Genomic DNA, 25,596 nt, shown 5'->3' with positions numbered 1-25,596 from the left:
TTATTTCGTACTAAAATTACTCTGTGAAGATGAATCTTTACCTGTTTGATCCACAGCTAAGTATTCTTTTTTCTCAAGAGTTTCTAAGAAATTTTACACAGAGATTTGGGTTTGTGTTTTAATTTTAATGGATCTCGTGAGTAACTCCGCTAACATGAAACTAGTAGAGGCCTCGCTCTTTTTTACAAGAACTCTCGTAACGTCAGTCACCACAGAAGAAAAACAAAAGATTAGATTGCCACTTAGTTAACCTTGCAGAGTAGTTTGAGAAGCTAACACGAAGTCTAACTAAGCAGTACTTAATCCAGTCAAGTCACAAGTCAGTGTTGATAAACTGCTCTCTTTGATAGCATGACATGATAAACACTGCTTCATGCTTCACACTATTTTATTCAAATGTTCAATAACTGAGTTATAATATGCACTTATTACTGAAAAGTCAATTGACTTACAGTAGGTCCAGGAGGTCCAACTCTTCCAGCAGATCCTGGGAATCCAGTAGCACCCTAAAACATTTTAACATCAACTTTACTAAAAGAAATACAGCATTAAAGTTACCTGAAGAGCTCTTAACCAAATTAGTGAAACTGCAAAATACAAGCTGAGATAGGAATGGCACGCACATTGCACAAAATTGTCACATTAGATTCTCTACAGTTACCTCACAAAAAATGAAGTCTACTTACAGGGGGACCTTGAGTTCCTCGACCACCTTTCAGACCAGGAACACCTGAAGGTCCCTAAGAGGAAAGGACACAGAGGAGTGATGGTGAACACTCAGAAGACTTTAAGCAGGATCGATCTATGACACCATTCTCTGACGATGCTGCTTGTACTCACTGGTGGACCAGGAGATCCAGCAAGCCCCTGAGGTCCTGGAGATCCAGCATCTCCTTTCTGTCCGGGTTCCCCAGGTTCACCTTTCACACCCGGCTGACCATCAGGACCCTATAGGAAATTATAGAAGAAGCACCAGATTAGAGAATACCACATCCTTCTAACCCAACAGGTCACTTGGCAGAGACCATCTAGAAAGCAAAATAAAACATTAAACAAAACAGCGCACTTGCGCATTAGGTAAAGTCAAGGGAAATGTAATCATTCATCACAGTCTGCAGAAGATGACAGACAGGATTTCCTGAAAATTCCGTGAAGTCAGAATTCTCATTAATTCATTAATTTTCTAATTAATATTTTTCATTTCATTAGATTTCGTATTTTCCTCAGACCCTTTTCCATTTGTCAAAGAAACTTAACCGACATTATTCTTTTCCAGTCTTTTCTTTCCAACAGGGAAAGCAGGCACCTAACTCCTTGCGATGTGAAGTTTGAGGTACTCACTGTAAATCTCACGCATTTTCTTTTTATTCCATGAAGTCATACCATCATCCACTAGTCACAGAGTAATTTTTGCTACCTTCAGTAGATGACACTTCACAATCTGTATCGTTTTAATATCAAAGGAACAACTAAGTGTATTCATGAAGGTATGAAATCCAGTGAAAAGTTACATCATCTCTTGAACAAAGCTATTTCTCTATCATCTAGGATGTTCATTGGCCCTCTTCACTACTTAGTAAAACGATGGGAAAAAGAAACAGATCCTTTTCCAACATTAAGGGGACTCACCTTCCAAAACACTGCAGTATTATTCATAATGAAATAAACTAAGTCAAAGCATGACTAAAAGAAAATCTTTAGTATTACGAAACACATACCGGAGGACCAGCAAAACCAACAGCACCAGTTGGGCCATTTTCTCCTCGAGAACCCTATTTTAAAAAACAGAGTGATTTTAAGTAAAATAAACACCTGTTTATAGACAGTAATTTTTGTAAGCTAATCAAGAAGAAAGCAAGCTATTTACTGCTGCGTGATTATATACTTGCTCTATTAATCGGAATCAAGTGATCGTTTAATCACACAATAAAAGATGCTGACTATGACTATACTGCCTGCCACTTGGTCAAGACAACAAGAATTTTTGGAACTTAGAGACAGAAGACATGCAAACAGTAGAATAACAATAGGAGGAATTCTGCTCCCAGGCACTTCCACTAGTAGCAGGATTAGCAAAGAACACATTCTTAAGAATTTACATTCCAATCAGATACATCTGGGGAAAAAACGAACAACAATTCAAAGACGCACTTCTGAGCAAGGTCAGAATGGGCTGTGAACTGCTTCAGCTGGTCTTTTCACGTAACATTTGTTTGCAAAGGGAGGAGTTGAAGGCTGTCAAGCTCCAGCACTCCCGGGACGAGTGTAAGCTGTTTCAATTTATACTAAAATTGAGACTGTTCTGATTTATGACAGAGACATAATCAATTCCAATTGGTATGAAGAATCTAGAAGGGCCGAGCTTCAACTCGTTTGTCATCCAAGCCAACTATCAAGACATCTAAATTACAAATAAAAGGAAGTATAGATGAAAAGAATTAACACTTTTGGATGAATCCAGATTTATCTCTGTGCTTTGGCCTTCTAAGCAATTTTCTGAATACAGTAATATCTGGAATTGGCAATCTTTTAAAAAGACTTGAATGATTCTAAGTGGTGTTATACTTTCAGAATCGAGGTAAATGAGGGTAACTCTAAGTAAATATTGCCCTAAAACAAGTACAAGACAGAGGAACGAGACCTGGCAACACTTGCACAAGTGCACGATATCAAGACAGGAACTACACAAGTTGGCTACAAAAAAAGAAAAAAAGAAGACAGGAAAATACTCAAGCAAGTGATACAGATGCCCAAAGCTTGGAACAGAATTATATATTCGTAATCTTTCTTAACTCATGTCAGGTAAAAACCGAACATTTACTCACAGGGTTTCCACGAGAACCGGGAGGACCAACTAGACCTCGAGGACCTGGTTCACCCTTAAGATAAAATTTTAATTTAGTTCCCCATAACTTATTGGATGAGTAGCAAGAACACCAATCAAACATGATGATACTAAGAAACTTAAGTAGGGAATGAAAATCTGTTTACCTTTTCTCCCGTGGATCCTGCTGGACCCGTTGGGCCTATTGGACCAGGAAGACCCTTTTGAACAAATTAAGCAGAAATAAAGTTAGAAAAGTGATGCTTCAAATTGTTATTTCAAAACCTCTGGTATGATAGTATTTCCATTATTTCTTATTTCCTTTAAGTTCTTCTTTCTGTCTGAAAACTTATCGAGTCCTCCATATCTAAACTTCACTTGCATTTCTTTTCACAGTGACCAAAGTTCTTTATCTCTATAGTCTTGCTTTCCTTAATTATCTGCTTCTTCACTTACTTCAACTTCTCCTTCGCAGCACTTACGAATAAGGCCAGTGATAAAGAAACAGAATACCAGACCTGGCTTTATTTTGCTTTCTCAGGAAGAAATTAAGACCTTTTTTACCCGCTTAACACAGAAGACCTCAATATCTTTTATCCTAGTTGTTCACGCTTCCATTTCAAAGCATCTGTCATTACTTTGGAAGACTCATATCCATCTCGCACACTCCTCTAAAGTATACTTTCTCTTTTCATGGACTAGTTAGGCAAGTGAGTTCCAATGTCTCCGTCCAAACTGTTCTACTATGCTTGATGATCCTCCAGCTCTAACTCTTGCTTCCTTGTGTATCTAAAGTCTCTAATTAACATGTTACTTCTGCGAATCCTTACCATTGAAATCTCAATTCCAATTATCTATTATACAAAACACGGGCTTGAAATAGGCATACAAGTACATTGTGCACACTTGTCTTGCAAAACTTGACCCGAGTTGAAGCTTCAGAGGAAGCGTGTGAATTCATCATATCTCCAACTTGAGTACAGTTCAACTCTGATCTGAGTAGCCCCTAACGCAGTAAACAACCTTCTGTGTGGAGGGTAGATATTAAACGAGTTACACTGACTTACTCTTGCCCCATCGTTGCCAGCAGTACCTTCAGCACCTTTCTCACCTACACCGCCCTATGAAAAAAACCCAGAAACTCTAAGTTATGACACTGAATGCTAAATAGTTCACGCTACTGCACAAATGCAATATTAACAGATGGGTGATTCTACTTGGCACAACAAAAAAACTTACTCTGTCACCCTTCGGACCAGGAGTTCCAGCAATCCCTCTTTCTCCAGGCATACCTTGAAGACCCGGTGGGCCTGGGTCACCAGGTGTCCCACTAGGACCTGGGCTTCCCTGAAATGAATAAAATGCAAGTTATTGTGTATTCATCTGAGTAGTATCTTTGTCTCTAGGCTGCAGAACATGCTGTGCCTGTGTCAAAGTCTCTGGGGTAGAGTATTAAGTAACAATTTTCTCTTAAATTTTCAACTTGTTCATGTCCAAGCACTTCTCATTTCCCAAAGCGTTCCTCAGGAAATTCAACTGTAATACCATAGTCCTTCCAAACGCCTTAGCATGTAATCATACCAGTGCATACTGGTGGTTAGAACAGGCAAAAAAAAAAAAAAAAAAAGCTTAAGCTTCTCTCTGCCTTTACCTTGATGCTTCATCAGTTTATTATACGAAGTAGCAGCAGGTAGAAGCAACAGGGGGCAGAGATGTTCTATTTATGCTTAGTTTCTCACACCTACAGATCTCACATAACTAGTGTGCCAGGATCAATTAAATCAATTGCAGGAAAAGGAAAGACGTGCAGTTTTCAGCATTAAACACTTAACACCGCCAAGTCTCTTAAGGTAAACTGATATAGTTCTTCAAACAGAGCTGTTATTATGCAGCTTACCTTTGGACCATCAGGACCGTGACCTCCAGCCATACCCTTTTCACCTGCAAGTCCTGATGCACCTGGCTCTCCCCGTTCCCCTGGATTGCCGCGTTCTCCCTATGAAATGGATAACGGTTGCTTATTTACTAGTCAGGGCGCATTTCTAATAGCAAAAACCCTAAGTGCACTATGAGCACAGAACTACCACGTATAACAAGAGCACGTGAACGAATCTCACGAGGGCTGCTCCAAAAGTAACGCCTCCTATTTCATTTTGATGGCCCACAGCATCAGAGGTTGATGTTGATGGCATAGTAGTAGAGGCCGAACCTTTCCTTTCCACCACTATCCCACTACATTTTGTTGCCATGCGGCTGATGGCAGCAGAGGGGCAGTCCGGCACCTGACGTGGAAGCGTTAATGAAGTACGTGTGTGTCACTGAATTCCTCCATGTGGAAAAAATGGCAGACAGCGGCATTCATTGATGCTTCTTGAACGTAGACCCAACAGCGGATGTGGGTGCAACAAGGCGGTGGATGGTGTGTTTCGGTAGCGGTAACGGTAATGTGAAAGATAAGCCATGTTCTGGACAGTCATGTACTTTCACAGCATGAAATCAACAGCCTATTCATCTGTGCCGATCAGAGGATTACAACCAGGGAACTCTGCACAGAGCCAAACGTCAGCTTCAGTACACTGAAACAATGGTGATAACATTGGAATATCACAAAGTTTGTGTGAGGTGGTTCCCACAAACACGGGTGCAGAAAGAACACCATATGCAAGTTCGTCAGATCCTACTGAACCAATACAAGACCGATGGTGACAGTTTCCTGGATCGCATGATCACCAATGATGAGAAGTCGTGTCACCACTATGAGCCATAGTCAAAACGGGAGTCCTCGGAGTGATGACACGTGAATTCCCCATTGAATAATAAGTTCAAGATGCAGCCCTCAGTGGTTTAAGTTATGTGCACTGTCTTTTGCAAGAAACGAGATTACTTCCATTTTCTGGAACTTGGACAAACCATCAACACTGACCACGACATCATGATGCTGACTAAGCTGAAGGCCCAAACTTTCAAAGTCAGGTCTGAAAAGATGACAATCAGGCCCCATACCAGCATGAAGACCGTGGAGCCTATCCTGGCTGGGCCATTCTATCACACCCACCACATAGTCTGCATTTGGTGCCTTTTGACTTAGATCTGTTCAGGCCAAGGAAACATCGATGTCATAGGCAACAATTGCCCAGCAACGGTGCAATTATATAGCTTTGAAACAGTCGAGCACCTCTGCTGGTACTGATTTTGATGAGTGCTGCACTGCATAAAGACTCTTTTTCATTGCTGGTGAGAAATGTATAGCTAATGGCAGCGATTATGTTGAAAAATACTATCTTATTGCTGAGAACTTGCCCTTTCAACTAGTACTGTTTTGCGTTTTTAATCTATTGTAGCATCCACAGAATTAAATAGGTCGCATTACATTCAGAGCAACCTACGCAGGAGAACTGATGAAACAAAAAACAGCATTATGTTTTTACTGTTAATGGATCTCACGGAATGTTCCTTGGCAAAATAGACAGTCTTTTCACAGACTGTAAACCACAGTTTTCAGAGTTACATCTATTCTCTCAGCAGATATTAACACTACTTCACAAGCTATGGAACCACAAAAGGTGGTCAGTTATATAGAAAACATATCACCTTGAAATATATTCATGCTTAAAATTATTCTACTGGGGGCAAGAAGGACAGAACGTCCATTTTGGCTGTCAAATTTCACATGGTGCATCAGCTTTCAACCTCAGAAAACTGTTACAAATACTTCAAAACACTTACCCTAGGGCCCAATGGGCCAACAACTCCAGGATCTCCAGGAACACCCTACACAGAAGAGAGTTCACCATTAGGATGAAAGCATATTCATAGCCTTACAGCTGTGAAAACTAGAGGTAATTATTTTACTTTCCAAAGTACTGTGAATGTAGATGACTAGCTCTGAATACTATCTGTGCAGAACAAGAGAAGATTTTCCAAAGAAGAACAATAAGATCGCTATATTCTACTAATTACTTTTTCCAAAAGCAGTCCTCATGGACAGTTTCTAGACTCCATCAGTAAGTATTTTGAAATAGAGTGGGACATTAAAACGCAAAGAAAAAAGGTAAAGCTACCTCACAAAATTATTTCATGTAGAATTATACAGAAATTACCTGATCACCTGGCTTTCCTCCTTCACCCGGAGGACCTGGCGGCCCAGGTAATCCCTGTAAAAAGTAGGTAAAAATAAATTTTGATTTTATTCAAGTATGAAAAGTTCAAGTCAGATTTAGGACTCTGTATACAGTACAAGACTGTGCCCTCAGAAATCCCGAAGCAGGATAGTAACCTGAATACTGCATCAAAGTGTTTTCCTACTCTAAATGAAATAGCACCCCTTCTTTAACATTGGTCAGACATACGCATGTCAGCTCTAAAAATCTTATCTATACATAGATTAACTTAATACTTCATTATCAAAACCATCCTTTTGTTCCATATTTGAAACATTTTTGGAAAATCTGGAAAATCAACTGAAAAACAGAGCATGTTTTCTCCGTGGATTCAGAAATGCCACTTAAGCCTTTTCCAGTTAAGTTTACTGTACAGCTGATACGAAAGCTATCAGTAATTACTCCACATATTATTGCCATCAATTCTCACGCTTTTGTTCAACATCACTTGATTGTATTCCTAACCTAATTTGCTTAAGAGATGGCTGTTTAGTTTTCCTCTTAGAAAAATTAATGCACATACCTGAAACCCTGTAGGACCCGGAGGGCCTTGTTCTCCTCTTTCTCCTGCCAGACCCTGCACAAAGTAAAGTATTAAGTGCACTTCAGAGGAATAGTAGAGGAATTTTCCTTCTCCATGAATATTCATTTTTTCAGTAATGTATTTGTTTACTGTACATTTTTACTTAAACCAAACCAAACATATCCTATCTAAAATAAGGAGATAACTTGTTGTACATTTAAGACTCTCACTCACAATTCTTTGCTAATGGCAAGACCCTCAGTTCCAATAAAATCAAGAGAGCTAGGAAAATGAACTATGAAAAAAATTTGTCCTTTGTACTTTTTTGTTTTGTAATTGCCATAGAAGAAATTTTGCTACCGATACATAGGTGTTTTAAGAAATAATTAACCATTTTTAGGTATTTCTTTTAGTGTTATTGTAATTCTTGTTTGGAATCAACAACTGGCGTAAAGACGATTGTACAATTAATGACTATAGCCATGTTATGATATAGCAGTGTACAATTAACAAATATACAGATGTTAAGGTATAACAGAGAGCTTGGCTATTGTTATTACACCAAAGCAGGAAACAAACGATAGGTACACTCACTCGTAACCCGGGCTCGCGTGAGTAACTCCAGTGGAGTGGATCTCCGGAAGAGATCCTTCCCCATTGGTGGTCAGCTCTTAGATAGGTCTAGCAGAGGTGGAGCCAGGCTCCACCCCTTCCTGCAGCACAGGTGAATGGCCTTCACCTGATCTCCCATGGCTGACTCATTTTTCTCCTCAGGTCATCAATCAGAGGTTCAGGCCACGATTCAGCAGCCCCATACAATGATGAACAGTGAGGGCAGAAAAAAAAAAATCTATGAAGGAATGGAGGAACAGGCAGGTAAACCTTGTTGAAAAAGTTGACTTACTGGTGGGCCAACAGGGCCAGAAGGACCAACTTCACCATCTTTACCAGGAGCTCCCTAAAAAATTAAATAAATAAATTAAAAAAAAGAAGACACTGAAAAAGCTTTGTACAGGCAGCAAACTTAACACAAACGCATAATTTCAGTAATCGCTGAAAATGTTAACAGTCTCACTCACTCTCTGTCCTGGAACACCTGCATTTCCTGCTTCTCCGGGTTTACCAGGATCACCCTAATTCACAGGAAGAGAAATGATTATTTTTACATATTGCTCTCAGCCATTAACATGTACGCAAATGTTTTAATTTAAGCAGATCTTGGGTACCAAGTGTCATACTCACACTGCTACCCTTTGGCCCAGAAAGGCCCATGCTGCCTGGCTGACCTCTGATTCCTATTGAACCTGCAGGACCAGGACGTCCATCTTCTCCAGGGCCACCCTACAGAGAAAAAGCATTTTCCGCATCAGATTCAAAAAAATTACTTACATGAGCCTATTAACATCTAGAAAACGACTACCAGCACTACTAGCACAAAACAGCTCTAACTCAATTTGAGAACAACCTTGAAGTGACTAGATATTCACATCTATTACCTCAGCAAAACAATTAGCTTAAATGAAATTAAAATATAGCGCACATATTGTGTTGTAGCTCAGTAACTCAACTCACACTGTTTCTGAAGTGTCATAGAGGAAAAAGTTCAGCAACAAAAATTAACACCTTTCTAGTATTATACAAATAATCCTTACTAAAAAGGGCTTTTGGTGCTGTAATGTTTCCACTTTTAAGTCATTGAGTATAACAAGAAGTACATGGTTATCTTATACTGTTTAAGCACACAGAATAATACTAGCCTTACTTTGCTCTACCATTATCCAAAGTCTACCTAAAACAGAGCTACAGCCAGACAGCTGGAGCTAAACAAATACAATCTGTTTATTAGCATTGAGCCATCACGTAAAAGTGTTTTATTGTTCTCAAAAAAGAGGCACTTGGAAAATACTGCAGCAGCTGTTAAATCGACAAAATTATAGGAATATTAATTGCACTAGATCTCAAGTTAGAAACACAAGATTAACGCTTAAACGAGAAGGCAAACTTTCAGAAATCAAGAAAAATGGGGTTAATATATCTAATTTCAATGAGTCGAGATCTCCCAACAACTGTGGCACCAGCTTAAGTGACAAACTGCTACTTACCAAGGGGCCAAGTTTTCCTTCAGGGCCTTGAACTCCTGGGTTTCCAGTCAAACCCTAAAAATGGGAATAACATTGTTGTTAAATTGAGCATATGATTCTATTAAAATATGAGAGAAATACAAGGCAAAAGCAAATTAACTGAGAAAATACGCTCAGTTTGTAACACGACAAAAACACCAAGATATTCTTCAAACAATTCTCTTTTCTATGTCCCAGGTCTTCATCCTTTACCATCTTCATCCCTCACCGTCTTTGATCTTGCCTTTCCTATTCCCCTGCTTTTACGCCTCTCAAACTTCCCACAGGGTCACATTCTTCAGTTGCATTAGCCAGTCTATAAATAAGCTATCTCCTTCTTTTGAAGACAAATGCAACCTGTGCCTTCCAACATCAGCAGAAGCAAAAAAAAAAAAAAGACAGGTATTCTGGGCTCTAGCTTTTAAGTTGTCCCACTGAAATAGGTCCATCCTTGTAACAGCAGCTACTTAATTTTGTGACGTATACTCTCACCTTTTGAAAATGACTTAAGTCATGGTTTACAATGTATTGTTATTAGTTACTTACCCTTGCACCTGGGAGTCCAGGCTCACCAGGACGCCCAGGATCTCCTTGCCCTCCTTTAGGACCAGAAGAACCCGCTGGACCACGCTCTCCTTGGGCACCCTACGGAGATACCAATACGCTATTAGTTAACACATAGAAGAGTCACAGTGAGAAAGCTAAATAAAATAGTTATCATCAATTTAGGATATATTTTTTTGTGAACAGAGTTCCAAAACATCGAAACTTTTATTGTTACTGCTGCTTTCCAAACTAATATTAACAACTGTCTCTTCCATAAAGCAATCTTATGCGAGCACATTTTAATTCCTGTATTTTTTAACAAAAATTCAAATATTAAGAGAAACACTACAAAAGCGTGTAGTGAGGCACTACCCTACAAGTGTTGTAGCACTTTATAAAGCCAAAGACAGATAAACTGGTCTGCTCAACAGACCATTTAGAAGTCAAAGAACACCAAAAAAAGGCAATTTTCAAGTAGCCCCATATTACAGAACTATCTCTATAACAACACAGTACTACAAACAGGTCAGTTTCTCTTACGAGCTTGAGGGACCATTAACTCAGGCGCATAAAAGGAAAGCTGAACATCACAAGAATTTAAAGTGATTTCTCTCCATACATTTTAATCTGAAGCACTTCCAACCACTTTTCGGCATTTTTCATTTTCTTTTCAGTCTACTTCTGGTGATTTTAACGATCTGCCCATTTGTCCAGAAGAATGTTTTAATTAAACACTTTCTCTATATGCATGCATTTATGAAAACACTTATTTCACTTACCTTTGGTCCAGGCAAGCCATCAGAACCTGGGAAACCACGGTTCCCAGGAGCACCCTGGGAAAAAAAAAAATCACAGATACAAAATTCTTGTCCTAATGTATTTTTTCAGCATAACATTGTAAGTAAGGTATTTGTTTTCTAGATTGGAAATTTAATTCATTTCCTTGCAATTTTCTTCAATAGTATAAATTCGGGAATTTATTTTTCACTTGGAGACATGAAAATATCCGTGTTTTACTCAAGCATGCTGAACAGCATGATTCAATAAATGATGACCATTTGTACAGAATATAAGTACAGAATCTGCAGATTATCATCGTGTCTCCAACATTTGCTACCTTTGTTACCATGTTATTCTACTGAATATGCACTGAATTCATGAATTAAAATATCCACGGCAGAAGTAATGCACAGTATCCCCAACCTCCTTCCCCATAAAATAATAACCAGAAGATCAAATAAAAAAATAACACGGCATATTTTTAGATCCTGAGCTACAGAGTATTATTTTCAAAAAGATGACGGTCTATCAGAGAAGACAGCACCCTTGAATCACTAAACTGGTACAGAATCAAGTGGTATACCAATACTGTATACTGTTAGGAAAATGAAGCCTCATCATAACCGCAATCAAAGCGTAAGATAATACATGGTTAGGTCACAATGAGAAGTTTTCAACTTGCCAGTCCATCTGTCACAAGACATTCTTCTGGATTGCTTACCCTCTCTCCAACAGGACCTGGTGGACCCACTGACCCTGGATCACCTCGCGGGCCTCTTTTCCCTTCTTCACCTATGGGGCCGATGGGACCCTGGGGACCTTGTGGGCCCTATTGGAAGTTACATTTTGTAAGAATTTCTTGTTACGCTTACCATATTGAAACAGACTACATTTTAAATATCATGAACATTTTTCTAAATCAAGGACAAGAGAAAATACACTTAGGTTTTGAATCAGTTAGAAAACACAGCATTTCAGAATCAGCTTTTCTCTTTTTCAGCTTTTATAAATAAGTATCTCAGTAAGAGGGGCAATATGAATCAACTCCAACTCTACAGTTGGGCCCTTACGGTGGTTACTAAAAACACCTGTTTGCTCAGATACACTGCTACGTAATTTTACTCACCGCCATAAAATGAACAAAGAATGAAGAACTAAAATTCAACAAGAATCTTGAAAAAATTCCCAAAGAAACGAGAAGCCAGTCAATGGTAACCAAACTGTTATTTTATCCGCGTGATTTTGGTAGTTGTTATGCGATCACTTAAATTATTGAAAAAGTAAAGATTAACAAGCCAAACTGATCCCAACTCTGTAGAATCACCTTTTTCTCCCCTGAAATTCCTAAGTTAAAGCACAAAAACATTTCCAAAGAATACTTCTCAAATATTAGCTGTAGGATAAGCAGCCTTTCATGCCATACAATTACATTAACATTTCTATTATTTAAGTATTTCTATCTATATATACAGACCGTTATAGGATGTATTAAATGTAGTTTTAAAACAGATTTTGTTCTTATGATTACACACAGATCTGAGCGATTTTTAATGCCTAGAAACATATGGGATCCATTTCTCCTGATATGAAGAAATTGCAATGAAGTCACTCTGAGTGCTATAGAAACCTGAGTAAATGCATTAATTGGTTTCTGAGTTCTTTCACACTGATAAGGCCTATACAGGATAGGTGATTTATACCATCAAAGGAACTATTTTGCCTGTATACTGTCTAGCTAAGTTCACTGTGGCTTGTCTTCCATAAATATTACTTGACAAACAGAAGTAACAATGAAAAATAACATCAGAATAGTCTTTAAAATTTTTAAGCCTATTCAAAATACACATACAACCTTTGTGACTCCTTTTCATCTTACAAATCATACGGAGACTCACCGGTTCACCTTTGGGTCCTGCTTCTCCCTTGAAACCTGGAACACCAGGATCTCCCTGTAAACAAACACACAGTTAATACGTACGAAGTTACAACTGTCTAAGTCATTCATTCATTTTGGATGTTATGAAATAGAAGGAGACACCCTTCTTTCTTAGACCTCTAAGAAAAAAAAGAAAGTTATTTCTAAGTCACAGAAGATTGACAAGATCTCATTCTCAGCATACTCATTACCATGCTGCTAATTTAAAAGGTACCTCACTTCTAACAAGCGTTTTAGTTTCAAGATTAACACATTTGATAGATATCATAGTTTTCACAGAAAATGCGTCATTACCGGCTGCCCTCGAATACCCGGTGGGCCTGTACTGCCTTGTGGTCCTGGGGAACCAGGTGGACCTAATAAGCCAGGGGGGCCCCCAGTGCCCGGAGATCCCTACAAATAGAAATAGCAGTAAGGAAAAATTCAACTGCTAATAAGGAAATAAATCCACTTACACAGTTTCTTCAACAGGTGATACGTTTACTTACAGTTGGGCCTTTGGCACCTGGAGAACCATCTGTCCCTTCCGTACCCTAGAAATAACATCCCATTCATTAAAATTAATTGTATTGAGGAGGATATCGATAGCAAAAGCAGAAGATAGCTATTTGTTAACTTTAACGGAGCAGACAATAAAGGTTATTGAATAAATACATTAACTTAAGATCTACTCATGCAAATATGAGTAACGAAGGGTACAATTTAAGATCTTGAAGACTGAAAATCACAATAAGTTTTCAAAGTATCTGTAGGATTGAGATTGTATCATACTGCACAACTTCCAGTTTCCTAAGTTGTTTTAATTAAGTAACAGAAAACAGTTATGAAAAAACAACAAAAAACTAACCAAAAAAAAACAAAACAGATGAATGACACCTTTCCTTTTCTGGGAAAAAGTACTTGGGCAAAATTTACCGTCTACCAAGTAGGATTTTAAAATCCCCAGTAAACAGGCTATGTGCTCATACTGAGCAGAGAGGAATTCAATGTAATGTACTTACAGGAAGACCTTGTGATCCAGCTGGGCCTTGTGGACCCGTTTCACCTCTTTGTCCTTGAGGGCCTTCAGGACCACGAGGACCGGTTGGACCTGCTTCTCCCTAAGATTTCACAGGAGAAAAGTGGAGATTATCTTCTGCTAAGAAGCAAAACTTAAAACTAAGGCAGGAGTAATACTGAGCTCACAAGAGAAAAACAATTCACATCTTGATATACCTTATTATCCTTAAAATATACACACACTTAACTAATTCTAATTCTCTGTGTACTCTGACTACAAAAAGAATTCCCCCTTAATGTATGTAGGAAAACTTTCCACAGAGGAGGACCACTCCATCCTGTGGCCTAAGCCACATTTAAGATTTTAGAGAGCTATCTGTCTAATCCTAGTCCATACCTGTATTTTAACAGTTTTATTTGCTCAGTTAGCAGATAAAAATCAGGATTCAGGAGTTACAAAACACTTAGCTGGGTTTGTTTTTTTTTTGCACAGCACAGATGGACTTGGTGTTGCAGCACTACAGCGTATATTAAATAAAGTGTCTTCATAGAGAGATATAGATGATACAAAGACAGATGTAATGCTCCAGTAGTCACATGTCATGCTAGTCAGAGTAGAACAGAACAAATAGATTATTACTCCCAATAAAGCCTTGTAAGAGCGGAACAAATACTCCAAAAAAATCATTCCTCCTGGGATCTACTTAGAATTCTATTTTTATACAGGAAATTTGCCTTTTGGCCATTATTATTACATTTTCAGAAATGAAGTCTACATCTTCAACACATGGTCTGATTAGCTTTTTTAAGTTCATAGCACCTATTCCAATTTACTTCATCTAGTGATCAAGCTTAAAGATAGGACCTCTTTTTCAAAATGTTTTCATCGATTCTTCACATAAAAGTTCCCCAAATATTTGTTTTGATATTTAATACAGGATACACATGCAGTAAAAAGCACTACCATTTAATTATATACATTATCCTAATACTCATACTGAGACTCCTTTCCAAAAATTGTTTCATGCATGTATTCAGCTTCGCAACAACACAAAACATCTGCTAAACTTGGCTCCCTGGCAAATCGAAAAATAAATTCTTTGTGATACATTTTTCATGTCATGTTTAAGGACTGAAAAAGAACAAGAGGAAGCAGCCAGGTAGGGAGCAAGTGAAAGAAATACGAGGTTGTATGATTTGTCTTTTGTATTTTCTGTGGAGACATTCTCAAGACTAGGGAAAAAAAAATAATTGAGAGGCTTCTTCAAAAACAAGAGAAGAAAATCTCAAAGACAGTACTGCAGCTCATACAAGTTTTCCTCACCAGTCCAATCGCACAGAATCACAAAAGAATGAAATTATCACTTGTCTTACTGTAGAGAGTTGCAGTGTATCTCTATTGGGGTTTCAAGTATTTTCTTTTGAGTTGACCTAGACCTGTAAAAGCATTATTGGCCACAACTGGACACCAGAAGATGCTGCTTCCATGCTCTCTTGGACTAATTGTACAACTCACTTTCCGAACTATACCGCGTTATTCTCTGAACAAACTGGACAAGATTTTGGCTCAGGATAAAAGTGTCTTTTAAGTCCTTATTGAAAGCACAAGTAAAAGTAAGAAAAAAATACCCTAATTGTGGTAATTTCTATTACTTTATTTGGTTTCTAACTTCTTTCTCAAGGCCTTGACAAAGACTGATGTTACAGCCACTCTCAGGGACCTGTACACAGATTGGTGTGAAATGACTTCAAGATGAACTTGCGTTGTTAAGCATATTACAAGCGAATTTTAATTATTTTTACCTTCATTCCAGGAGCGCCTGGAAAACCTGGAGAACCACTTATGCCAAGGGGACCCTATAAAAGATGTTCATACAAAGATATAATTCCACTCCTCAGGTCACACAGATTAATATCTAAACATCAGGTAAATATGACTCTAGGATTAAATATACTTTTAGTCATACAATATTTTTTAAAAAGAAAAGAAAGAACTTCTCTTGAGTGATACGTGTGTTGAGTGATAGGGTATGGTGTTTTATAATGTTTTTAAGTAAGTATAAGCAAACTTACAGTTCTTGATTAAGCTAATGATGTGCCAATTGCACAGTTGATAACTATAATGATCTTTCAATTTTCATTTTTAATAAAGCCTTACTTCCTCTTTCTACATTCATATTACTGTGGTACAGAAAGGAAAAGCTAAGTGTGAAGGAATCAAATCTTTCCTACTGCAAGTAGCAGTTTCAATTATTTAAAAAAAATACAAAGTTACTTCTCCATCATAACATAACAAATCTTAAGTTCGTTGCTTGACAAGATATTTGAGTTGAACAATATGACAAGCAAAAATATAGGTAAAAAAATAATTTAAGACTGTGCAACTACATGTCCCCCCTTCCTACACTTCTCTCTCATCGACATTTCCAAATTCACAACCAAATTCTTGCCGGAGTTACAATGCAGACTTTGTATCAGGTTTTTGAAGTTATACGAAGACATACAGCAGGAGCAGCCTATTGCTTAGATATTTGTCCTGAGATAAGGAAGTGTTTCTTCAAAAGGAAGAGAAGGAAAGGCTGGATTTCATGGCACACCACGAAGTGCATTTCTTTAAAGAGTTGCATCCTCAGCTCCACAAAGCAGGGATATAGTTTTATACCTCAAGACAGTCAATACCATACCTACGAATGTCTAGCAGCTCGAGCAGAAAGATGATTATGTGGCTACGCTATTTCTAGATATAGAGTCAAATACGGATGCATTGTACCACAGAGCATTTGGCTCACCCTTTGGTGGCTCCCATGTTTGGGCATGAATGCAAACATCTGGACTTGCCTGGCAGAATGTCCAAAGTCACAGGAAAGCAAACTTCAAGTGTACGTACTTGAATATACATGTATATTTAAACTTGTTAAACAGAAAGACTTCTAATTAAGGGCCTTGTAGTAAATTTATAAATCGTTTCCACTTGTACAATACCACTTGTGCTGAACAATATATTCAACAGAAGACTATTTCTACTTTATTATAAACTCGGAGTGGTGACACACAGTGGTTACACAAATTCACTACAGTGCTGGGTTCCGAGATGATTCCTCTTTATTTTCCTTTTTTTTTTTTTTAAACTGACACTCTGTGGAAAAAAAAATGTTCTATGTAATGAAGTTTTGCTGTCAAGAACAATTTGTCCCAGTGAGTATTAATTACAGACATTTCTGCCATGACCTCGCACTGGATTTCTATAGAATTATGTAATATCTCCAAAGTATAATTTTGAAAACCTACATCCCAGTTAACTGGATCACAAACAGACATACACCAAATCTCCCTTGGAATACAAGAATTCCAGAATTAGGGTAGATCACTGTACCGTACTCAAATAGCTATGCTTTTCATTAACTCTTCCTCCAATTAGGAAGATATGTACTAAGAATCGCTACGTCCCTTGTGACTATGCATGAGAATTTGCCAAAAGAGTCTGCCAACCAATTGTCATGTCCAGTGAAGCTGAATTCATGTTTCAAGCCAAACAAAAATTTCAGCCTTCACGTACAATTTCATAGTTTGGGAACTAGCTTTTTTTAACCTTCATATTTTGATTTCAGTGCTGAAATACCTTTTCACTGTTTTCAAGTTTTTTCTATTAAGTTAACCTTCTTCCACTATACACTAACAGAGTTTTGGAGTTTTCAGAGAATATTCATTCTCTAGCTTCTATTACAGTTAATTATTTTTAATGAATTTTGTTATAAAATTGCTTCGTCATTAAGACAACACATGTAAATAAATGTTTCTCAGGCTCATATTATTCCCAGAGTATGGAAGCCTCTAAGTAAAGAAATAAAATGTGGATCAGTAACTTCCTGGTCCAGTGTCAGAATAAGGAATCAATTATAGCTCCAACAACGGCCAGCAGTTGTTTGTGTTTCTCTTGATGATGCCAAAAGCTAAGTGGGATGAAATACGGGATGAAAAAAATCATGATTAAGAAAGCAACTTACCATTGGGCCTGGCTTCCCAGGCATGCCATGCTGACCACGTCCACCCTACATATGAAAATGGACAAGAGAGAAAGTCTGTAGGAACTCTTTTTTTAAATCATTATCATTTGTAATAATGACCACGCAGACTACAGTGTTCAAATACATGCTGCATTATAGATCCCTCCAAACACCAACGTATAACACTTGGGGAAAAAATGACGCTTCCTTTACAGAAATACATTTCTCTTCAACTTACGAAGGGCCAAAATTTTGACAGCGTCACTGTATGGTGCAGTAGCATAAACAAGAAAAGGAAATTTCTACTCAAAAATGATTTCACATTTGCTTCATAAAGGCAAATCACTGTTTTTGTTTTCTAATTCAGCATTTTTTGTTGAAAATAGCCTTTCAAGAGAATTTTCACAGAAACAAATGAGAAATTATTTAATCACAGAAAAAAAAGCATTATGAGGATATCTGTCCTACTGAAAAGTTTTAGCATGATAAATTGCAACGCTAGCATACCAGTGGCATTTTCCTTTTCGAAAAGACTTTTGAAATGTATGTTAAAGTTTTCTCTCCACAAAACTCTACTCAGGCTGTAACTTTAAGCTACAGCAGAACTCATCACTGCAGTGACTAGCAGTCACACAAAAGCTTATGGGCTCACAGCTTTAAATTTAAACTGAAACAAAACAGGAAATACAAGGAGACAAACGAAGACCATACTTACAGGAGCACCCTGTGGTCCAATTCGACCTCTTTCTCCTGGCATTCCTCTAGGTCCCTTGAAGACAGAATAAGAAATGCAATGCTCAAGAACAGAGCAACAACAAGTAGAAAACATGGTTTACTCAACTTTTTTCCTCATAGGAGAAGAGACTTTTTTTTTCCCTCCTGTTTTTTTTTTTTTTTAATCTTTTTACTTCTTCCTCATAAATTCTTGACTTTTCCTTAGTTTCAAATATCCTTTGCATTACACTGCTCTTCAGGAATTTTTTGTTCAGTCTTTGTTTTTATCGAGAACATGATTAGCTTCACTGAGACTACAAGCACAAAAAGGACAGCTGATTTGAACTATCATTACAGAAAACAAGCTTGATTTTGTTTTCCTTGTATAGGTGTACTTTATATTGTTCTATGACAGGAAAGAAATAGGAGCTTAGACAAATCCTTGCAGTTTCACAGGCTTGCCCAGCAGAAATGTAATGGACTGTAATTTCTCTTTTCCTGCTCCAACGGTATTTTTAGATCTAAAAGCATCAGAATAAGTTTTGTATGTTCTCACCAGGGTTAATAACGTAATATAATTTACTGTGGCTCATTCACAAACAAGGTTCCCCTTCAGGGATATTGCCTTATGTACGACACATGATCGTGTGCTTTGCAGAGATTTCATTACCCGATATCGTGCATGTGCTTGATGTATACAAGCACTGCTGAAAGTGAGTTTTTGAAATGCTATACTGCTTACAGTTTTCCACCAACAGATCTGAATGAAAGCTATGCTGAGAAAAAGCTTCTCCATTTCTATGCCACAAAGGCACATCCTCACCATAATATCTGAAATCCTCTCTGTGGGTTTCTTAGCTAGTACATTTGTGATCTCAATTATTCCATCTCAGATCCATCTACTTCAGATGAATCAATAACATGGAAAAAAATTATAGTTACCCCAAATGTCTAAGTTTCTACAAGTAGACAGACAATTACTAAACGTACATGAAAATTTGTGTTGCTTCTTTTATTTGTAGGTCCACGTATTGCCAAGAAAAATATCTTACAAGGTATTAGCACTACTTGTAGTACAGTAGAAAACAAAGCATTAGCAAGGAGAAAATTCAGCTTCAAGGCATCAAATATAGATTTCAAAAGCATAAAATTGCCACATATACTATTGGCAGTATGTAACAGTGCCAATATATGCAATACTTACTAGAGGACCTGTTGCACCCATGGCACCTGTTGGTCCAGATTCTCCCTAGAAAAAGTAATGAGATGGTACAGTTAGAGGACACAGCTTAAAGGAAAATAGAATTACATATTTCAACCCCTTCCTCTGCACTCATGTACGACATAAGAAGATGATTTGAACAGTCACCTGTGTGCATCACACATGCACCAGAGGCATCGTTTCACCCTGACATGAGATTTTCACTGGTTGACAAGGAGAATAAGCAACAGAAAACAATAGCCAGCAGGATTCACAGGCAAGAAATAGTTGCATTCTCCTCCTACCAGTCCTAGCTGACAGCCCATACCAACTACTGAGCTGTTTCTACCAAATCCAATGTTTCTGCTGTTCTTGTCTCTACAGTAAGTTAGCCTTAGCAAAGACACCTCATCTTTGAGGAACTTCCTTTAGCTCTAATTTCACTTGTATATAAACATTTTTGGAAGGCATTCTTCATTCACTGCATTTGTTATCCGAAGGCATAGGTTCCACCTGTGATTATCACCTTCAGGAAACCAAAAATGTTTTCGCATCAGCACTAATCAAGGAGTAAAAATCTGAAATAGGTTTCTATGCTGAAGTAAAATAACTTTTAATCCATCTTGAAAGCACTGACAGCAGCTGACTATCTTGCTTTGAGCTGAAATAGTAGAGGTGCTACAAGAACCAGAGAGTATCCCAAAGCGAAGTGGTTAGCTGAAAAAAAGTTGTGTTGATAGAATGTTTTCTTTCCCCTTCAACATCTGCTTCCTTTAAGCCAATCTTGTTTAAACCTAGTAAGGTAAATTAAGAGACTAAAATTATACTTGAATTATGCATTGATTTTCTTAAATGTATTATAAATATATAGTTGTATACCAAATTTTAGAAAATTGTTTTTACTCTCTGTTCCAAGACAGTCATTTGATCTGTGGTTATCTAAGGGAATTCATACAGCAGTAACACAATGATCCCTCAACCAGCTCACACAAAACCAACATGGATCATAAACTGACCAAGTGACAATGTGTACAGGCTCTTTGCTAACAGAATTCAACATCTTCAACATAACCTAGGTGTCACAGACAGGCAACAGATTCATCTCACGACACCCCAAGTGAAACTGCAACCAACACAAACTCTCATGTTTTGGGTTTTTTTTTTTTGTATCAAGCCCAGCTATGTACTTTCATAATAGTTAATAAAGATTGAGCGTAAAGTAAAAATGAACAGTTCCACATAGCATCCCCAGAAAAAACCATTAACTGTATGCAAGCAGCACCAACAGAAGTGGGTACAAAGCTTTATTGTATCACTTACTGACTTTCATTACTTAGACTTTACATGAAACTTGTTTAAAGTTTTAACTCTTTGAGCCACAAAAATACCTTTGCTCCAGCTGCTCCAATTTCACCTTTTGGACCGTCAAGACCTTTCAACCCCTGTAAGAGTTAAGAAAATCTGGTGATATATATATATATGTATATATATATACACACACACACACACACACACACACATATATACGCACAGCATTTCTACTAGTATTGTTAAAATAATTCAATGCCAGAACCTTAAGAATGGACTCCAGTTGGCAAGAGCAAGAAAGGGGGGAAAAAACAGAAGGAAAAAATTATGAAAAAAAGTTTTTAAACATTTCTTAAATGGAAATTGTTTGTACAAGGTACATCTCCTTGGATTAACTTTCCTTTAAAGAAAAAAAATCCGAGAACAAGGAGTAGACTCTGAGCAACAGGAAACCTATTTATTTCTCCCTTAAGTAAAGTTCTGGCCAGAAAACTTGCTTGTTTGTAATAACTCCATCTTGCAAATACCCCTCAGGTTCCCCACCCTAACCAAAGACTTGCCAATGGAGTGAGAGAACTGTCAGCTTTGTGCCTCCTGAAGCTTGGCAGGGCTCATGCAAGCTCCATCCAGATTCCCAGAACATATGAAAGTAAAGAGAAGAAATTAGAGAAGAATACAACTGAGGTCAGCTTAATGGGGAATAGCACTGATTTTCTACAAAGCCCTCTCTCTCTCTCTCTAATGGCAGTGGTTCGGCTATTGTTGGCAGAACTAACAGTGTAGTCAAATTCATCACAACTACAAAACCAGCTGAAAGTCTTCCCGCTGAAAGTGTCTTCAAACATCATCAGTAAGGACAGGGCAGACCATGTTTCTTACCCTGTGACCCTTGAGACCTGGAAGACCTGGAGCACCAGGAAAGCCTCGAGGCCCCTAAGGAGAAAAAAAAGGGAAAAGAAAAAAAAAAACATACACAAGTAAAACACTACAGATTTCTGCAGATAAAACTAGTAACAACACTGTAAACAGGGAAGAGGGTCGTTTTCATTATTAATAATGTTCCTGAAAAACTCCTTCACCGCAGTGACATGACTCAACATGGTACAGCATTTAAGGGGGTCACAGACAAAACAAGGTAACATCCTATGAAGCTAAACAGTCCCAACATTACGTGCATTTTCACTGATACTGAGACTCTTCCCAGGATTTTACTAGAGGCTTTAAGTACAGATGGTGTTCAATAGCATGCACTATTCTAGAAGCATACAAAAATGATGATTTAATTAAGTCAAAATAAAACAGCCTCATCTGAACAGAATACTCCATAGGCTACATTAGCATGAAGCAGCTTTTGAAACATCACCTTTGATCCATAAAATTTTGAAGGCTTGGAGACAATGCTGCCTCACTAAAAGATCATTTCTATCTTGAAGAGATTTTCTCTCTCACAGCTAACAAAGTTAACTGGCAAAAACTGCATGCTTGAAAGAAAAGGAGGCAGTGTAAGAGATAATGTGTATCAGGCAGCTTCTTGGATTTACCCATCTCCTTTTGAGCCACACCACAGTTCACTTCCAGGTATTTTATGTGATTAATACAGGTCAAATAAAACATTGTGTTATATGTGATGGCAAAACAGTTTTTCAGACCTAACTGCTTTCTTTTATTTCTAGGGTGAATCACTGTGAGCATTCTCTGCAGCACAAGTACTTATTACTCGGAAGTATTTTAATTATGTGTACACACTGAAAATCCATAACAATATTTTTGAAAATGTCCATGCTACCATCACTTCTTCCACCGTCTCTCAGACTTGAGATGAACACTGCCACCTTAACCTGACATCACTTTATACTATAGAAAGCATGATTGCAAATGACAATGTGAGATACTGGGAACTGCACAACTGCCAGGCACTGTCATCTGCTTTGTGCGTACTTCATATATGAAATGACTCTCATGATTAATTGAGAAGACTGTTGAAACACATGTTTGTTTCTTAGCTATGGCACTGATCTGAACTGTTAGAGTTAGGTGATATAAACACTGCACAAACTAAACGACTAAGCTTCGCACTTAAAAAAAACAGATCCTGATGACGTAATAATGCTAAAGAATGACAATTTGCTAAAATGCAAAATTATGTTCTTACTGGAGATCCTGGAAATCCAGGCTCACCCGACTGTCCCGGTCTACCGGGTTCACCCTAGGAGAAAGAAGAACAAACAAACAGAAGCAAAGATACATAAAAACAGCAAATAAGAAAATGCACTTCTCTCATCTCTATCTTCCATTCAAACAAATATGCACTACAAAGCCTGTTTTACAGTAACATAAAGCAACTGCACACACGACTAACAGCGTGCATTACATGCAGTAACTTAGAAGGCATTTTAACAGAGAATTGCAGAAACTGAAGATAGTCTAATGTGCCAGCTGGCACTGCGAGGCGGTAGTGTGCCTGGGAGTTTAGAACCAGGCAGCCTTTGGCCACAGTTGTGCTGGCAGTCACATCATTACAATTGTCCTTAGGAACAGAAACCTGAAACTATTTGCATTATAGCTTATTACTTCTCCTTCTGTTCGAATTCCGTTGTAAAATGAGCACAATTAAATTCTACATCAGTCCGTCATTGATGGTTTTCTCCACGAAGTAATATTTTAAAGACTGAAAATCTACCAGATACTCAAATATTCCTTATACATATCAGGTAGTTCACATACATCCAGGACATCAGACTGCAGAAATATGAAAGGCTTGAGAAAAGTAGTTTCTGGACAGAGAGACAGTAAAACACATCACGCATGCAATTAAAGAAACCCACACAGACACTGGAAATGGAGCAAGTTCCTCAAGTAGTACTGATATTTAGTTTCAGTGCACCAAGAATAAACTGTTTTCACAGATTCATATGCCATCCTGGTTTGGTTTAATGAGAAAGCAACCATTACCATGGTAATTTCTATACTGAAGCATCTGGAATCTCCAGCTTTCAATTCACTTTACAGTTACAGTTCACAACTCAGATAAATTTAACTTGCATTGCCAACAAAGAACGTATGTCTAATGGAAAATCCCCAGCTTACTGTTGCGCAGTATGTATACATTTATTATGTGCATGCATTTTACATGAAATATAAGTGTGTGTAAATAATCATAAAATCAATTACAGATATAATAAATTATTTAGTTAAGTTTTCTAATAGTAACATTTTATTGTTCATATCCAGGTGCATGTTATTGTTACAGTTCTTCTAGCTCATCACATGACTGCAAGGAGAGCAGGGGCTGCAATTTGCCCCGATTTCAAGGAAGACATCTTACAAAGAACTGATTGAGGAAAGAAATATTAAGAACAGTGCTTAAACTTTAGGTATCATGGTAACATGTAATGAGAAGAAAGGAAGGTTTTGAACAGAAAAACATATCTGACGATCATTGTTATGATACTGCGATAGTGATAAGTACGATTACAAAAAGGAAAAAGAAAAGATATAGCTGCAGACACATCTGCTCGTTAGTCATTCTTTACAAGAAGCCAACATTTGTTTTATTTGAAATAAAATACGAACAATAACCAACTTACATCTTCACCAGGTTTGCCTGGAGGCCCCTCTGGACCACGAGAACCAACTGGACCCTGAGGAATAAACAGATTTGTTGACGAGTTTATCTAGTCACTAAAATAGCTATCTGCTCTATTTGAATGCCTTGTTTCACAAAAAACAGGTGTAAAAAAAGGATTATAATGTGTAAGCACGACTGCAAAATTTTGTGATGCTTCAATCATTCTGTCCCTAAGAAAGCTGCATGAAGTTTAAATGTATACATGTATAGTACTAAAATCTAAGATGGATTCTTCTGGAGAAAGGAAATGTAAAATCGGTTATTGTTCCCAGTCTGTCTCTCAGTTATACTTTTGAATCACTATATTACTTCCAAAAAATGAATATTTTCATCTTCCTTTATGGGCTACCCTACCGGCTATGGTGTTACTAGTGCTTAGCCATCCTCCAGTCTGTGGTGGCAAAGTAAAAAAAAAGTCTGTTTATAATATCACTCAGATACAAAGTAATTCAAGTTCACTGATTCCTGACAGCATAGTTCCAACACCACAACTCTTTACTTAAGTATCCATTACTTGCTTTGGTTGAGACAGCATGGAAGAAAGACCTCTAAAGGAGATGTAATTAACTGTTAGCCATTTTATGGTACAAGTGTTTGAATTTAATTGGTCTTACCATAGGTCCTGGATCTCCAGGTTCACCAGGAGGGCCTGTGGGGCCAGCACCACCCTGTAATTGCAAAGAGATAAGTACAATTACACGTTCCATAAAGCGAACATAAACAGATAAATTAAACACCAGGGTAAGGAAAACAACAATATGGGACAGTCTGGATTCCAAATCAGAAAAAGCACAGATGAGTGAAAGGCAGATGCTAAGATTTCTCTGGAAGTATTCTCCTTTAGAGAAGCCCT

General features: G+C 37.8%; 1 protein-coding gene across 1 annotated transcript in view; it reads right to left on the bottom strand.

Annotated features, from left to right (window-relative positions):
- COL5A2 (collagen type V alpha 2 chain) overlaps positions 1-25,596 on the bottom strand; it is a 96,963-nt gene that overhangs the window by 13,839 nt on the left and 57,528 nt on the right. The window contains exons 10-41 of the mRNA XM_010713348.4: positions 25,358-25,411; positions 24,703-24,756; positions 23,268-23,321; positions 21,995-22,048; positions 21,196-21,249; positions 19,811-19,855; positions 18,608-18,661; positions 17,893-17,937; positions 15,692-15,745; positions 13,891-13,989; positions 13,378-13,422; positions 13,184-13,282; positions 12,849-12,902; positions 11,675-11,782; positions 10,953-11,006; positions 10,174-10,272; positions 9,610-9,663; positions 8,750-8,848; positions 8,587-8,640; positions 8,412-8,465; positions 7,508-7,561; positions 6,925-6,978; positions 6,551-6,595; positions 4,722-4,820; positions 4,064-4,171; positions 3,892-3,945; positions 2,992-3,045; positions 2,826-2,879; positions 1,719-1,772; positions 841-948; positions 687-740; positions 453-506 (exon numbers count right to left, since the gene is read on the bottom strand). Of these exons, the coding sequence (XP_010711650.1) occupies positions 453-506; positions 687-740; positions 841-948; positions 1,719-1,772; positions 2,826-2,879; positions 2,992-3,045; positions 3,892-3,945; positions 4,064-4,171; positions 4,722-4,820; positions 6,551-6,595; positions 6,925-6,978; positions 7,508-7,561; positions 8,412-8,465; positions 8,587-8,640; positions 8,750-8,848; positions 9,610-9,663; positions 10,174-10,272; positions 10,953-11,006; positions 11,675-11,782; positions 12,849-12,902; positions 13,184-13,282; positions 13,378-13,422; positions 13,891-13,989; positions 15,692-15,745; positions 17,893-17,937; positions 18,608-18,661; positions 19,811-19,855; positions 21,196-21,249; positions 21,995-22,048; positions 23,268-23,321; positions 24,703-24,756; positions 25,358-25,411 (2,079 nt within the window). The remainder of the gene's footprint in view (positions 1-452; positions 507-686; positions 741-840; positions 949-1,718; positions 1,773-2,825; positions 2,880-2,991; positions 3,046-3,891; positions 3,946-4,063; positions 4,172-4,721; positions 4,821-6,550; positions 6,596-6,924; positions 6,979-7,507; positions 7,562-8,411; positions 8,466-8,586; positions 8,641-8,749; positions 8,849-9,609; positions 9,664-10,173; positions 10,273-10,952; positions 11,007-11,674; positions 11,783-12,848; positions 12,903-13,183; positions 13,283-13,377; positions 13,423-13,890; positions 13,990-15,691; positions 15,746-17,892; positions 17,938-18,607; positions 18,662-19,810; positions 19,856-21,195; positions 21,250-21,994; positions 22,049-23,267; positions 23,322-24,702; positions 24,757-25,357; positions 25,412-25,596) is intronic.

The sequence above is a fragment of the Meleagris gallopavo genome, chromosome 7 (genome assembly GCF_905368555.1).
Source record: "Meleagris gallopavo chromosome 7, MGAL_WU_HG_1.1, whole genome shotgun sequence".
NCBI classification, from domain to species: domain Eukaryota; kingdom Metazoa; phylum Chordata; class Aves; order Galliformes; family Phasianidae; genus Meleagris; species Meleagris gallopavo.
The sequence above is the reverse complement of the archived record's forward strand: the minus strand, read 5'-3'. Positions and strand labels throughout refer to the sequence as shown.